The 17,292-nt window shown below is 44.9% G+C and overlaps 1 protein-coding gene across 5 annotated transcripts in view; it reads left to right on the top strand.

The window, feature by feature from the left end:
- The first annotated feature begins 309 nt into the window (after window positions 1–309).
- The window catches only part of LOC105253185 (optomotor-blind protein), an 81,805-nt gene continuing 64,822 nt past the window's right edge, over window positions 310–17,292 (top strand). For 2 of the 5 annotated variants that reach the window (XM_025407409.1, XM_025407411.1), the window contains exons 1-2: window positions 311–2,276; window positions 9,693–10,014. In XM_025407409.1, the coding sequence (XP_025263194.1) occupies window positions 1,478–2,276; window positions 9,693–10,014 (1,121 nt within the window). In that variant the 5' untranslated portion in view covers window positions 311–1,477. Of the gene's footprint in view, window positions 2,277–9,692; window positions 10,015–17,292 lie in introns of all 5 variants that reach the window. The other 3 variants (XM_025407410.1, XM_025407407.1, XM_020028111.2) reach the window with 2 other exon arrangements.

The following is a 17,292-nucleotide window of genomic DNA, read 5'->3' as shown; positions in this document are numbered from 1 at the left end:
GCGAGCGAGACGACCCGGTCCTGGCTCGAGTAGCGTCGAGAAAGGCGTCGGGTCCAACGCCGCTCGGATTGGCGCCGGAACGCCAATCCGGACTACGAGCGCTCATTATCACCCGACCGGGAGGTAGGGAGAAGGTTCCGCGCGCGCGGTTCCCTCTCCACGCTCGGCTCGCGCTTGCCCGTCCGCATCTGTGGCTCTCGCGACGGCCGAGCATCGCCGCCGTCGCCGTCGCCGCCGCCGCAGCCGCAGCCGACAGTCGGGGAAAAAGCCGGCTCCCCCACTCCCGGGCCGGAGACAGTCGTAGGGGAAGGGAGGAGGAGCCCCCGCACGATCTCAGTCTTCGCGTCGCTGCCCTCCAGCATTCACGCCTCCCGCGTCCGTTCCGCGGCGCAGGCACAACGCGGGTCCGTAATACACGCGCGTAACGCACGCACACGGACCACCCGTATACACGCGCGGCCGCGCCGCGCCGCGTACACCACCGCCCTGAATCCGGACGGGGACTTTAGCACACCAACACCTCTGCGGGAGGTGTGGGGGTGAGCCCCCGGAGTAGGTGTCAATCCTAGCGCTGCTCAGTGACCATCGCGGCGCCACCCAAGTAACACCTTTCGTCCGGCTCTTCGACCTCGACCGATCCTCGCCGTTCGCGAGAGACGAGATAGGCCCGACGTCGCGTGCGTGCGTGCGTCTCGACCGGCGTGCGACACACCTTGGAACTGTCTCCCGTCGACTCCGGGTCGCGAACACCCGTCGGACGGTCGAACCGGGTGCCCGAAACTTGTTCAAGAAGGGTGTCCGAAAGAAGCGAGGAGAAACTTGTCAGTGATCAGTGAACATCGGATTTGCGCTTGCAGTGACGCGCGGCTAGTGTCTCGACATGGGAGTAACTCTTATACTGAAAATCTACCACGCGGCGTCCCCGTAGACGTCCGCCCGAGCCCGCGAGTGACAGTGCACCGTCTCTCTTGTCCCGCTTCAGACAACTCGTTCGTTCGACGACTCCTCGAGAGCGACGAATACTTTGCCCACGCTGAAGCTTCGTCGAAGCGTGGCAGGATCGAGTCGTAAGATGTCGACTAGACGGTCCTCGGCGACGGTCGGCAGCGACTTTCCGCGGCTGGAAATTCGCGCGGAAGAGGAACGCGGGCGTTCCGATCGCGATTCGCGATTTTGAGTTTGCCAAGTGCCAATTTCCAACGCGCGTGTGTGTGTGTATGTGCGCTCGCGCGCGAACATGAGGAGGCGCGATCGTTGAACGCATCGGACAGACACTCGGCTCTCGGCAGAGCGGTCTCCATCCGTCGGATCCGTGAGCGGCTCGCGCGAGAGCGGACGACAAGAGACGCATTCGAAGCGGAAACAGAGAGAGAGAGAGAGAATTCTCTCGATTATTGAATCGCGCGAGCAGCATTCGGAGCAGGCTTGAGTCACTCGAAGAGGAATCTCGCGCGACTCGGCACATCCGCCCGTCTCGATGAGATTCGAACAAGACACGGCGTGCAGGGGTACCCACTGCGCCAGCACTCCGCAACCCTCCGCGCTGCAGCAGCGATCACGGCCCGAGGAGGAGGTGGTGGTGGAGGAGGAGGAGGAGGAGGACGACGACGACGATTCCTCCAAGAAGGACGTCGACGGCCAACGACGTAGACTCGGTGGCATAGAATTGGAGGCTAACGTGGTCGAGGGTGCGAACACGGGGCCGCGGGCCGAAGGACTGGCGGGGGGGCCTGGGATGGCGTATCCCGCGTCAGCGACGGCTCTGAATCAGCACTCGCCCTTCGCAAGCGCGATCGCCGGCGGGACGCCGCCCGCGAGCAACCCGAACGGCCACATCGGTGCCGGCACCGGACACCTGCCGGCACCGGCGGCACCGCGGCCGACGGACTTCAGCGTCTCCTCGTTACTGACCGCGGCGAGCACCCATCCGCCCGGCATCTTGGGCGGCTCGTCCTCGCAAAGCAGCGCGTCCCCGCCACCCGGCGGACCCGGCAGTCCGGCCGCCGCTCCGGAAACGCCGCCGCCCTTGCCGGTGAGCAGCCAGCGCGACTTGTCGCACCCGTCCTCGGCGGTGGCGGCCGCCAGCTACTTCAGCGCTGCCGCCCTGGCGGCGGCGGGATTCTACAATCCGGCGGCGCATCTACCGCCCACCAGCTCTCCGGGGCCAACGGCGGCCGCGGCCGCCGCGGCTGCGGCGCATCATCTTCAGGGCAAGGGGATACTCACCGGCGCGCATCATCATCCGCATCTCAATCCGCACGCTATCACGCCGCCAGGTGAGCAGACTAGGCAAAGTAGTGCCAACGTGTCGTTGATCGTCGAGCGTGCTTCGAATTTCCTCGATTTTACCCTACTTCGTGCGCCTTGTGTGTCTCCGTCGACCAAAGTGTTTCGCTCGTACGTCGTCTCACGTGAGGGAGAGAGGAGAAATTTTACGAGCCCCACGAGATAAATAAACTGCGAACAAACTTGTTGCGCGAAGTAGCGCCGTCGAATTTCACAAAACACGGTCGAATTAGTAACGAGAGATAATTAGGCAGGCTGTCTGTTGGCTCTTTCACGTGGAAGCGTACATACCTTGTCCGTTTCATTAAGAAATACGAACGTACCGTTTTCTTTTATCTTGCCTCCGAATAACGCATCGAGTCTGTCTCCGCCTGTCTTTGTTTCATCGTCGTTAACGCTAAAGCTATCGACAATTTATATATTTCTATCTCTAATTGGTCAAATGAGGTCCTTAAAATTGTATAAACAACGTTGTAAGGAAGCTACATATTTTTCTCAGAAGAAACGAAACAAAAAGAGAGAGGTATAGGTACCGAGAAATTGATTATATCCTAGGAAAAATCGTGAGAAAAGTGACGAAAGCAACAACATCAAATGTCAAATTTCTAATTAAAAGCTTAGCGTTAAAGAGACAAAGATTATCGTTGGATCCGACAAGTATACTTTCAAGTCGAATATCTGTATATTCCTCGTGTAAAGAGGACTCCGCGAGTCACTCCGACAAGACTCTCGGTTTCCGTCAGCCGGAAACCGACGTAATAATCTGGGCATTTCGCGAAGTTCGTAAACACAGCGCGCGCACTTTGTTGCCCTGGCGCGATGCCATTGTCGCCGCCGGAAGCGCGCTCGTTTCTCGCCGGGAAACGCGTTCGCAACACGCTGGAAGTCTCTCGTTTGTCATGTCGGCCGTTTCGTCGCGCGCCTTACGCAACATCCTGGCCAGCGCGTAACGTCAAAGCGTGCGACACGCCAGGAAGATGAACGGCGAATGAAATACTGCGCGTTTTAAAAGGACAGGCCTCTTTTTCTCTTCTCTTCTCTTCTCTTCGATGCTGCGCAATAATTACGCGTCTCGTGCTCGCGGCCATTGTTAATTCGCGCGACCGATAAAGCGACGTGGCCCCTATTGATATTAAATGCCGCTAATTAGAGAATTTATTACCTTGTTTGCCAGAGTCATTCGGTGCCATTATAAAGATTGGCGCTAATGTCGCGACATTTGATGGCGCGCGATTAATCGGTCGCTAATTGTTTTCTCAATTATGCCCCGTGTTGCCCAACGTTGCGGAAAGTGTCGCCAATGCGCGACGCCGACTTATCTGTTGTTTTCAGATGTACGGTCCCGCGTGAATGTCATCGGAGTCGCGGCCCTACGATGGCCCGACTCCATCGCAATCCGTGTCCGATGAGAGAGAATCATCTTCGAGAACTGGAAATATTTCGAGAATAATTGAGGAAGCGAATAGATATTCCGTGAACGTTTATCAACATGGATTCTAGAAACGAAAGTATTTTCTGATAATAATTCCTCGAAATTATTTCTTTTTTTTTACTTATTTAGTCATAAAAAATAATCGGAAAGAAATCGAGTCGTAAATACATTAAATATTGATGTCTCGAGCTATGATTGGCTCAATCGCGTGGACAGATTTCTTCCTCGACTTTGCAATCTGAAAGAGAAATGTATTAAACTCTGTCGCTCAAAGATAGCGCGATTTCTTTAGCTTCTAGGTAGAGGGTTTTCTCGCTACGAGAAGAACGCGATTCGAGTCGATATCCGCGAACTGACGTGAAAAAAATATGCGGATCGTACCCGATCAATGATCAACAATAGCGCGCGAACGACGATAACATCGAGAATGCGACTTTAAAGCGGTCGAGAGAAAAATGCACTCGGTATACGTCAGCGATACATTATGACTTAGGCATCGATAATGTAATCGATCTGGCATATCTCCGGCGTTAAATGAATAGGGCGATGCGAACGATGAACGTGGAACGCGCGGCTTCTCGGTTTCTCGACATCATTTTCACAGCGCATTGTCTTGTTTTTTTTTTTCATCGACGAATATCGTGATGATACGCAAGTGCACAAGTGTAGAATATTTCGGAAAAAGTCGACGCGATACGAGGGTTAAAAGTTGAAACGAGATACGATTCCGGATAAATTTCTGGAATTATCTTTACGAGGAAAAAATGTCAAGTTTTCGATCTCACCGTGTATAGAATAACGCAACGAGATTAAAAAATTCATCGCGAAAGGTATCATTCGCATTTTATCTCGTGGCAGCGTGAATATGACGCCGTCTGTGCAAATGTCGTGCCAGGTGCGTGTTAAAAAAAAAAAAGAATCGAAGGAACGATTTCCAGAGCCGACAACGTGCTCATCGCTCGTCTTATCTGACATCGCATTATTACGCGCGTCCACCTCATCCGCTACAACTAGTTATTCCCTTCGTTAGGCTAAATGATGAATTAATTCCCGACGCCGGTAGACACGCCGAGAACCTCGTTAGATGATTTAGTTTCTCCGCGGGCAAACAGCCCTTTTACTTACAACGACGATATTTTATGATTTTACGATCGAATATATTATTGAAGCTTTTTTAAGGAAAAGTTAAACAATATAGAAAACGTTTATTAAATCGAAACATATAAATGTGTCGCGTTTTATAAATATTTTCTCTAAAATTGTGTGAAAACGTGAACGTATCTCGATCAACAAGCTTGGTTAAAATCAAAAGAGAGGCTGTTTTGTTTTCCACTTTATTTGCAGCGCGACACGCAGGCGATGAGCCTGCGAATGATGCAAAACCGTTGCGTCGGTGATGGTCTCGCGGTTCATCGCGATCGTCGGGCCAAGCTGCAACGGCAAGCCAAGACGAGAGATATCTGTCATTGTTATTGTTCCTCTTCCCCGTCATTTTTTGACACGACGCGGCGCGACTCGTTGTTCTCTTCCTCTTTTCTAGTCGGGCTCGCGGCCAACTGACCATAAGGTAGTGGTGATTAATCTTGCCAAGGGCATGCCCGACGTTCCTTGCATTCGAAATTCGGAACGTGTAGTCACGTGTACGTGCGCGCGTAACCCGTGTACCCCGAGCGAGGAAAAAACGAACGCGCGTGACGGGGAGAGAAAGAGAAAGAGAAGGAGGAAAAAACGGAGTGAGAAACGTAAAGAACGGATTGGGAGGCGAGCGTTTCGTGTCTGTCGGATAGACGCGCGCAGCGATAATTTAATGGGGATGTTTTCTTATCGACTCTCGTTGGATCGAATTAACGCGAACCCTAAAAATGAGGAATAAAATGTATTAGTCCGCATCGGTATTAATTTTAGCGCAACTCTTTGTGGAATGTCAAAAATATGTCATTCGCAGACATCATCCGCAAAGCACTTTGATCCGTCTGTAAACATTTCAGTGTAAAAAGTGTAAAAACGTCACGTGTGCACGAGTAACGACAAAATCGCTGCTCGTAGAAAACGATGGAAATTCGGAGTGGGAATTTGTAGCGCGATTAAATACACGGTATTGTTGCGTCTTGCTGTTAGCAATTGTATTAAGGTATTATTACGGCGCGAAATCGCGTTCGATAAATCGAAAATCCGCACACCGCACTTTATTGGCGCTATTTTATACATCGTTGTTTGTTTATAATTTTCAATAATGTATTACTTGTGCACAAAGAAAGAGAGTGCGCAGGCTGCGCACAATCGTTGATAAATTGGTGGCAATGAAGCAATATATATATTTTTGCTGCACGATAGCGGTCCTTGCAATCGTGAACGAGTTATTAAATTCGCCGCGTGTATTTGTAACGCGCAACAAAGCGCTTTGCGATCGAAGTTCCATGTCGCGCATAATTAATAAGCTAAAAATCGCACAGCTACAACAGCGACGGGATTGTTTCGAGATCGGGCTCTAAAGAATAATTCGGATAATTCGAGCTCGCCGAGTGAAATCCAAAGCTGCTCTCCCAATAACCGCTTTTCATCCGTTTTATCAATTATAATAAAGTAATTCGTCAAGTATGCCGCAAGTTAGATGCGTATCCCAAGGTTGCACACTTTGCGCTAATTAATGTTTCCGTTCTCATTAAAATAAAAATGGAGTTTTGACGAAAATCCGGCGGGAAGAATGTTACGCTGTGGTAACACCGTGGCAATATAATGAATATGCAATTCGACGCGGTCGAGGAGCGACATAAAAATCAGTGAAAAAAACGAGATGGAAATTGAACGAAGAGCGACCTAATCCGCGCCGCCATCTCGACAGGAACCTCGCACTTTGCGTCATATCCAAGTTTCGTCCACTTTGATAAGGAACAACGGCGCGACCGTTATGTAAACGGCGCGTAACGGCCAACTAATCCAAGTAACTAACCCAAAATAATATCACCGGATACTTATTTTTTTTTCTCGATTCGACGATATCGCGTTCATCGCAAACAATCCGTCTCATTCCGCGCGCAGTTCGACGAGCGATTTTTAACTGTATGTTAGATTCATGCGAGAAATACAACGCGTTAAAAAATGCCGCGGTTGAATAATACCGAGGCCGCACATTTTCCGTTAAATTTCCAGCTCGCGAATGAAAATTGAAATGCATATACGTCAAGTATGCGCGCGTAAGTGTCCGATAAAATTCGATGCGGTCGCGTCGGACGGATTCCGGGACTCGTGCATTTGATGAACGAACAAAATACCAAACGTGACAGTTCAATAGCGCTTTTGCGCGATAATACAGTAAATTTTGGCGAATCTAGCAATCCCGTGAATGCATTAACGCGTAAAAATATGTGAAATCTGTCGATATTTCAGTTCGATTTTTCGTCTATGGCGTAAATAGCGGTGCGAAATGTAGCGTTCATAATCGTAATCGTATGCGAAAAGTCACCGTCTTGCATAATACATATATCTTGGAACGACGGTAAAACGGCGTTTGAAATATTTTAAATAATGACAAAAAAAAAAGGAAAGCGCGCGATAAGAAACCGCGTCTTTGAAATAAGCGGTCTCGCAAATCTGTTATAAGAGCATGCGGTATATTATTATCGACTTAGTGCTCATAGCTTTACTCTAGTATTATATCCACATCACTGTCTTTACACAAACGCAAATACACATTATGTTTAATGCAAACAACAAATACGGATGCATGGAAACAAATTTCTCCATCCGCATGCTTCGCATAATTATTCATCTCCTGCACATGCGCTCTTATGATTATCATTTAATTTTAATCAAAACGGATGCGTGTGACAGATTCGCATCTTTTGAAAGTCATCCTATGGTATCCATAGATGAGAAACGTCAAAATGGATTTCCACGTAACTAGAGCCGCGTATTGTTACATTTTACCGTTTTATTGCGCCGCAAAAAATAATACACGTTTAACGCGCGCGTACATACATCATTGTTACGAGTATAATTTGAGATATACGTTGCCGTCGGGAGCGCGATTCATAAAAATGTTATATAATACATTTTATTTTTGCCCATTATATGATCGTCGGGTAAAATTTGTTAGCGACTGCCGCTCTTTTTATATAAACAAATGCGAAAAATGAATTTCTTTATGAGTATATTACACGAGCGTGCATTGTCGTATAAAAAAAACGAACAAGTGATGATATAACAATATAATTGAAATGTTAAAAACGCAAGATTTTGCTTTTCAAACGTATCACATTTTTTTTCTGACAATTTTTTGATTCAGCTAAAGATATCCTCGAAATTTCAAATGAAATAAATATTAATTGTATTATACTTGACGGGACTTGGATAGACACGCGCATAATTATAATAATTATTATTATCAGTCGTTTTGAAAGTAAGACAGCATCGCGTGATAAATCCATTTCACATATTAATTTTGAAGATAAATCAAATTGCTGGTTGCACATAAAGAATTGGTTTAACTGACGTGAAGTTTCATCGAGAGAAAATTAACGCGATAAAAAAATTATAGTACAAGAGAAAAGTATATTTTTTTTACACGTCTGCGATAACGGAATAATTAATGCGTGCGAACAGAAATAAGATTAAAAAAAAATAATAAATCGTGAAGATAACGGTTATCGACATAAGGATTGACTTACAGAGATCTGTTGCGGTAACAATCATAAAGTCATCATTACGCGTGTATAACAGGTTTTCCATTTTTCCGTTTATAGATCGTAATTGATCGAAAAGGAAAGGAAATACTGGAAGCCGCATGTCGTTAACTATTAACTGCATCATTACTCATAACATTTATAGACGGTGATTTATATTAATTATTCTCACTATTTGATATTACACGAACAGTGATATTATTTAAAGATATTATTTAAAGATCAGTATGATTTTATTTATGATTTTATTATATACGTATACGAGTCACGCTGTTTTGACCTAAAACGAACGTAAAGCTATTGATATTTGCGATTGCGTCAAGACATATTTCCGGGAAAATGTTCCAAATTTGCAAATTTATTCGCGATAATACACTTGCTGAATTATTTAAAAATATTTTACTGCGCATCTTTTTCTTTTTTCCACAATTTAATTTCGATTTAGGCTAAGAAATAAAAATATCGCAAGACGTTTACTAGATACTTTTATATACATATATATATATATATATATATATGTATATATATATATATATATATATATATATATATAATTAAATTCTAAAAAATAGCTAAAAATCTTTCATTTTATTCAGTCAATAGATTCTTATTGCTGTATTCGTTAAATCAACAACGATCGATTGTCGAAGGGAATAACTGCCGATATAAGTAAACCATCTATTGATCTATGGGTGCATCACATTTATTTTTAATGATACATCTCTTTGATTGAAGAGATATAATGTTTATAACCACTTGCGATCGTTCGTGGTTTGCTCAAGATGCCCCTCTTAAGTCGTCGCGACAGGAGCAGCTTAAGGAGAAGAGAAAGACGATAAAGTTCCTAACTCGGAGCAGGGTCAGGTAAAGGGAGAAGGGTGGCACGGAGAAGAATCCGTAACTTTCCTTCGGGGGTTGCTACCGCGGGTTGCCAGGTGATTTACCCTCGCGAAACTTTAGGCAGCTGTCTTTTACTTGTTATCCGTCGCTGATCTTCGGCCTGCACTGTAGATCGCCGGATCATTATGGCTCGCATCTTACATTTACGTGGAATAGTGCGACCAGATGTTACCCGGCGCAAACTGATACCGATTTTCGATTACCGTGATTATATGGCTCTTCGATTGCGATGGATTAAATTAATCCTACTGAAAATTATATACTCGTCGAACGTTTTTTCATTAAATTTTTTATATAACTTACTGTCTTAATATTATATATTTTTTTTTATATGCGAAAGAATGTATGTTTTCAAACTAATTCTCAGAACATGTGACATTTGAAAATTCCAGGTCTAGGCCTGGGCCCGCACACGCCGGAAGAGGCTGCTGTCCTGGCGGCAGCCGCGGCGGCGTTACATCATCATCACCAAGGTCCCGGTGGTCCGGCGATGAGGCCCCTGAGGCCGCCGCTACCACCGGGGATGCTCCATACGTCGCCGCATCCCCTGGCCACGCATCACCCCCTCACGGCGCCGCATCATCCCCTCGTACCACCCCATCATCCGGAGGAGGACGGCGTCGTTGACGATCCCAAAGTCACGCTGGAGGGCAAGGAGCTCTGGGAGAAATTCCACAAGCTCGGAACGGAAATGGTCATTACGAAGAGCGGCCGGTAAGTGTCAATATCGCCGTCAACGTCATTACCATGATTACGATCCTTTGTCGCTAATTGAACGAGCATAGCATCCCGAGAGCAGAGCAATCAGGATGTCAGTTCTACCAAGTTTCGTACGTGCGTGTCCTGTAATGTAAATGTGCAGCATCTAACAGACGCTCTAGTGGTCGAAGCTTTGGACTTTGAAGTTCTCTATTGATGCTTGGCCGTTATCGAAAATTCACAATTTCGCTCAAAATACAACGGCATGAATATAACATGAAGCGCAACGCGCAAGTCGTGTTTAATAGTAGTGGTATGTTAAATAGTAGGGGTTAATTGTCAATTCGTAAAAATTCGCGCCATTTTTCTTTTACGATACGAAGAGACTTAATTTTACTATCCACTGCCAGAGATGTTAGAATATAACTAGAAGCGCGCATCGTGGTTTCTCACATTTACATCGGCTATTTTTCTTTCGATTAAAGATACAAAATTTTTTTGCGCTTAAAGAAAAATCCTTAATAATGATTGTATATTTGGAGAAGGAAATTAAGTGAGTTATTCCGCTAGTTTAATGAAAATAAATGAAAGATTTTTCTTATTTACACTCGAAAATACTAACGGAATAAATATTAGTTGAAAAAAATATATACGGATATACATACGATTTAACGTTAAAGTAAAATTTTATTCATTTTTGCACGTTTAGTTTGTAGATATATACGTAGGATCTTTTGTCTCATCGAGAATTATAATTATGACTGAGAATACTCTTGAGTGAATACAAGAGCTCAAATGAACATGAGAAAAAAATTGTATGCGGGCAGTCTCGAGGAATTTATCGGGCGACATTCACAATGCGAAGACGCACAATGCGAAGAGTTTTCAATTGTCTTAGTGCTTCAAATTAAACAGATATTTTAAATTTTAATTAAATCTATCTATATATGTGACAACACACAGACATATCGAGAAGTTTAATATCGGCGTATCTCGATGAAAAATTGAATTTGCTCCGATTCCTCCCGGATACGTAAGAGGAAGGACAACGAACACATCGATTTCATTATTCCTACGCGAGAAGAAAGCGTCGCCGCTCTTGCGAGCATTTTTTTCCGCGTACGCTCTCGCGACGAAACTTTTACTTTTCGTTATTGCCACCCATGCTCGCGTATCGGGCACGCAACGCACACGTGTCCTCGTGCGTCTCCGCGACCCCGTGCACGTGCACGGGAGGAAAGCAAGGGTGTGCGGCGAGGCAAAGAGAGAAAGCGAGAGAGAGAGAGAGAAGAGGGGCAGAGTATCACGCGGTACTTCCCCGATGACGTGTAGCACGGTGCCGTCGTAAAAAAGATATCACTACAGAGTTGTTGGATCCCTTCGTCGTCAGGCAATTGAAACTTGTCGGCTCCCCTCCCCTTCGCGCTCTCTTTCTATCCTTTCTTCCTTTTCTTCTTTCTTCGCAAGTTCTCAACTTATCTATCGCCGCACCTTATTCCGCGGAGTCATGATCGCTCGGATAGTGGGATACGCGTCGTGTCGCACGCGACAAAGAGAATAAGGCTGCCGATGTGGAAAGGCGGCGAGCGAGTGCGAATCGAGAGAGATAGAAACGAAGAAGTGACGAGCGTCGTTCGGCGATGATAGGCCGAGCGGGCAAAGTATATCGGCTTTCAATGGAGACTACGGCAAACTATAATAGCCGAGAATAGAGCACGCGCGTTCGCGACGAAAGGGTGAGCATATACGCTTACATATTTCATGTGCGATGTGTACAGGTGCTAAAGCGCGCGTTCGCATGCACGTGTGTGCGTGTACGTGGATTACACGGCTACATCGACGCGAACGTCGATCCACGTCGCACCACCGTCTCTTGGCGAGTGTATGCGTGAATATCGGCCGGATTAAATCTTTCTCGCTCTTTGCCTTCGATCTTCGGTTAATACGCTTTTCGCGTTTGCTCTTCCAACTTGTGTGTCATTAGACGAGGGGAAGCGCAAAGGTTGCTTTAAGGGATTGCGCCGAGAATCGATATTGGAGCAAAATTATTTATCAAGGTGCTAATTAATAATATATAATATTCTTATATATGTGTGGAATAAAAATTAATACGCGAGCTAAAAAAAATCAAACTAGTGAAGAGTCTTGTGAAAAAAAAATTGAAACGAATTGATAGGTAGTATCGATTTATTCTGTCTATGCGTGCTATTGTTAGTCAAGTTATTGGCGGTTTTATTAATGCAACAAGACAGCTTACAATAGAACAAGTACGCTTATCGCGTATAATCTTGCGATCTCGGCGCCGTCTTTGATAAATACACGCTGCCGTTTAGCGAATGACAAATAATCGATCATGATATTTAGCAGCTTAATTTGCAGCACCGAAGAATAAGTTGAATGTATGAAGGAATGACTGATTCAAAAGTGCCGACATGATTAATTCATACGCGTGCTGACACAAATCATAATGTTCGAACGTTATCGAACTGTAATAATTAACTTTCTTTCTTGCGTGTGACAGCTATTCTACATTTGAAATTTATTCAACGCGTTTCTGATTTTAAATGCAATAAATAAACTACCTTATAACGCGAATCTTCTTACGAACAACACTAGCATTTATAGTGACATTGTGTTAATTTACTAAAGCATGTTTATCTTTTAGAAGATTGACATTGGACATCATTCAGAATTCAGTCGAATATCATCTTTACACATTTCAAGAATAAATTGTTATCTAAGAGATTTAGGGAATATTTTAATAAATTTCGGAATTACAGAAGTAGAAAAAGCAAAAGCGGAGCTGCTTTCGATAGAGAATTTAAGTTGAATTAATACGCGATAACGAGTAGATTAATAATTAAAACCGAATATTAGTCGACAACGAAAGAGCTTGGTTGAAATTGTCAAAATGGATAGCGCTTAGCGTTTTTATTAGAATCGAACGAGGATCGGTGTCCGATCGATTCGAAATCACAACGCTCACGCGTACCGATACCCGCGGCCGATCGATCGCAATCTCGAAAACTGGCCGCGCTCTAAATCAATCTCCATCGATAAATAATAACCGTCATGTCCGAGCGATCTGTCTCCCCCTTTCCCGTCTTGGCCGTAATATCCGCCCGTTCGCGATCGGGTTTCAACGAAACGCCGCGTCGGGCCGGGCCGGGCCTGTAACGGCCCGATCATCGATAATTATACGCGTGGAAATTATGCCGTAGGGCCGGGGCCCGTTGGACCCCGCACTCGAACCCCGTCCGGTGGTCTACGTCTCAATATGCGGAGTACGCGTTTGACACGTTTGCGCCACCACACGCAAAGCGCATTTACTGCACTCTGGATCACGTGCGTGGATCCACTCCAGACGTCTCCCGTCCTCGCTTTCAGCATCGTCGTCTCTCGCCCGCAGCATCACCATCCGTGGTACATGTACGTTTGTACAGGGCGTCTCGAAAGATGCATGAAATATAGCAAGGAATCCGACACTGACATTTAGCGAATTTTTTTAATTCTTTTAAATTATTATCAGACTTTATCTATTTTTAATGTTAAATATTAAATTAATATATATTAAATATATATTTATCAATTTATTAATTTGTTAAATATATATAACGTCAAGAGAGGGATAAAGTTAAGGATGGAAGTAAATTGGGAAATGATTTTATTAAAGCTTAATTCATCGTGATTCTAATGTCGCGCAAAAAAATATCCGCTACTGTTTTTCCAAGATAGTTCTGCGACACACGGCGTATATATACATATATCGATAATGAGACGCCACGGTATCCTAGATGTGCATAATAGCGAGCATGTAATGTCAGAGAGGGTGCACGGGGTGGGGCCGGAAACGAGTGTGGGGAAGGGAATCTTAAGTATAGGGCTGCCTTAACGATGTTTGTTTTATACATTGGCAGCCTCTTCTCGAACCTGTAATCTTTCTAAACGAGATATTACCCGGACCCGTTGCGATACACAAACCCTTGCCCGAATGAGTCGTGTGGTGCGCGCCCGAGGAGCTCGACTCGTTCGAACGAGGAAGAGGGAGAGCGTATGAGAGAGAGAGATAGAGAGAACGAGGCGGACGAGGGGGGAGACGCGGGGTTCGGGCGAAAATTTTCGCCGTGCCCGTGTTTCACTGTCGAGGAGCCAGCGCCAGCCGAAGGGAGAGGAATGAGTGGGGCCTCCCGGGCCCAAAATTGCCTCCCCTCCGCCTCTTCCGATTGCCTTCAAATTGCCAGCCTCCCATTCACGGGTTTCACGCACGACGGTTTACACACATACGCGCGCGTGCTCGTACGATGGCGTGGAATTGCCAGGGATACGCGCGCGAAATTCTTTGGCTTATTCGCGCTGTCGAAATCTGCGGTTGTCGGGCACGACTTAAAGAGGAGTGACTCGAGTTGTGTCGAGATATACGCGTAAGAGCTTTAATTCGTCTGATTTCTAAATCAAATAAAAGCGCGAGCGACTCGGGGCAAACAAAGAAAAAGAGACCCGTGAAATCTTATGTAATCGGCTTAACAGAAATTCATCTCCGTCACTTTCAGTCTCTTGGCCAACGTCGGCACGAGCCATCGTTTCATGCCACTGTAAACATCTTATGAAACACAAGTACTTATATACTCTCGCTCAATATTTTTATTATTTCGCGAATCGTTGAATCTCGAGAACAACCGTGCGATGTCTCTAAAACTCAAGTTTGTGTGTGCATGAATTATGAAATATTGCCTTAGGATAAATCGCAAAGAGAGAAATATATCCCGCTGTTTAATCTAAAATATCAATATTAAAGTACGCGATACAACAAAATGGCGATATCTCGATAATATCGAGACTCATTACTTATTATGTATAAATGCAGCATCCCCTCTCTTCATTTCTTTCTTTCATCCTTCTTCCTTTTTTTCGCACAACAATTGGGGTTCACCTCATCTCTATCGCCCGCACGCATGCGTGATAGGTTTGCACGCAGCTTCTCCGTTGCATTCAGCACAAGTGCGTGCCCTTACCAACTTTTCTCTCTCTCTCTCTCTCTCTCTCTCTCTCTCTCTCTCTCTCTCTCTCTTTTCCTCCCTTTTTCATATACTCTTTCTCAGGATTGCGCGCGCTTGTCGCCGGTTAACCGAGCTCGGTATAATTAGCCGTATAGCGGGCTTGCACGCGCGTGCGAACCTTGAAAGTGCGTGCCGCGATTGTGGCAAAAGTGTCGGTGTATATAGCCTCCGTCGTGTATCGACGTTTCTTTCGGGTCGTCACGAGACTAGGGTGTCTCGAAGCGAGAGTGCCCATTTCTCCCTCGCCCAACCATAACCGGAAGCATCTTCTGCGTCGTTTGTATGCGTGGCCTTTTATGGCCTTTTACACTCGATTCTTTTCCATCGCGCGCATGTTAAAAGCATTTTTTTAATCGTGTCACATATAGCACGAGAAGCTTTTGCATCTGTCTATATATTAAAAATAATACTAAAAAATAAATTGTGATAAAGTTCTTTTAATATTTTATACGCTCTCTCTCTTCTCTCTCTCTCTCTCTCTCTCTTAGAAATGATGTACTTAATAATAATATATAATTACATAATAATAGAAATTAATGACAGTAATATAGCGTGAACCTTAATTTACTCTTAAAGAATCGATCATTGAATTTAAAGTGCAGATAATAACCAATAATATTAAATGTATATCGCATCGATGTTTCGGTGTGAAAATAGCTTGCTTCGTCGCGATCGACTCGCAAACTTTGCGTGACTCTAATAAGGAAGTTTCTCGTGCCGGAATATTGAAACTGACAGTCTATAATGAGTCGATGTTTCGGTTTCATTGTGCATATTTCAAAGCGAGATGAGGATAAAGATGAAGAATAGAGCGCGAATAATCGAGATGGTTCTTTTAGCTCGCAAACTACTGGCTTTGCTTTTTACACTCGTTGCTCTCTCCTGTCTTTTTCTCTTTGGGTCACGCTCTTTAAAAGCGATGATATCTGCATGAGACGACTTTAAGCATTCTCACGTTCCGCTAGTTTTTCCGCCTACGAAGTATCGCGTTTTACGCTTTACGGTTAGAAATTACGGACGAAACTCAACCGTGAATCTGAGCATCGCAATTCAGAACGAGATGTTTCATAAAACAAAAAAAATAGGAATATAATATAAAAAGGGGAAAGAGGGTCGCAACCATGTGCCCGTTTCACGAGAGTTGATTTAAGACCATCGTAGTCGCATGTTTTGGAGATTCGAGACGGTGTTTGTGTCGAAAACGTGTAATAAAAAAGAGAAGAAGAAGAAGAAGAAGAGAAAAGCGACGCACGCGTTCACGGATGCATTACCGCAACATTACTTGTATATTCGAGAAGCCTGCAATCTTTCTGTGCCAGTTAAACGATAGTTGTGGGTCCTGTGCATTCCGCGCGGCCAATAATTACACAAATCAAAGGGGGGAGAATAATCGCCGCACTCTTGCATCACCGTTCATAAATATTAGCCAAAGCGTCAATTCATTACCGCGCTTGTACGTGTCCCGAGCACTTTGTCTCCGACGGCTCTATATATATCGGTTACACCTTTCCCTTGCCGCGTCCTTGCTTGTCATGCCGAATCGTCGTCGTGCAGACTGTCTCGTATAAAAAAAAAGAAAAAAAAAGGAAAAGGGAAAGACGTGAAGAAACGCGTACATGTAATTTTAGTTCGTTTCATTCACGATCCGACAGGTAGACAGGTTGTTCCGTGGCTGCCGTCTATCTTTCCGCGACTTTACGTTAAAAAAATCATTCTGTGTGTGCCAAGTGGTCTTTTATCGTATTTTGCACTCGCAAACTTTTCGCGTCTTACTCGACCAACCTGTCATCTCATCTCATCTTTGTGCTTTCGCCGTGATCTCTTGCAATCAATCAAGTCTTCATTTTTTTTCGTCAATTTTTTTCGTTCAATTAATTTTCTTGGGTAGTTCATTTTTTTTTTTTCGTTATTATGTTAAGCGAGTTATTAGCGAATTTATATTTTAACATCAAACTAGACGTAACAATTTTTTTCATTTATTCGCTTAGCCTACTTCAACTCTACTTTTTACTGTTTGCGTTTCTCTTTTCCCCTCCGCCGCTTTTCCTTATATCTTCTCCGCCAACTTTGTTTTTTTATTTTTATTTTATTCAAACACGAATGTCCTTATCTTCGGCGGCACTTTGACGACGTGTTTCAAGGCTACGAAAACCCATACGCACGCGATTACAAGATACCGCATCGCATTGTATCGGCCCCGCACGCGAAGCTGCTTCACGCGCGTGTACTTAATGCT

Source organism: Camponotus floridanus, unplaced genomic scaffold (genome assembly GCF_003227725.1).
Source record: "Camponotus floridanus strain SB8 unplaced genomic scaffold, Cflo_v7.5 scaffold174, whole genome shotgun sequence".
NCBI classification, from domain to species: domain Eukaryota; kingdom Metazoa; phylum Arthropoda; class Insecta; order Hymenoptera; family Formicidae; genus Camponotus; species Camponotus floridanus.
This window is presented reverse-complemented; position numbering and strand designations above follow the sequence as displayed.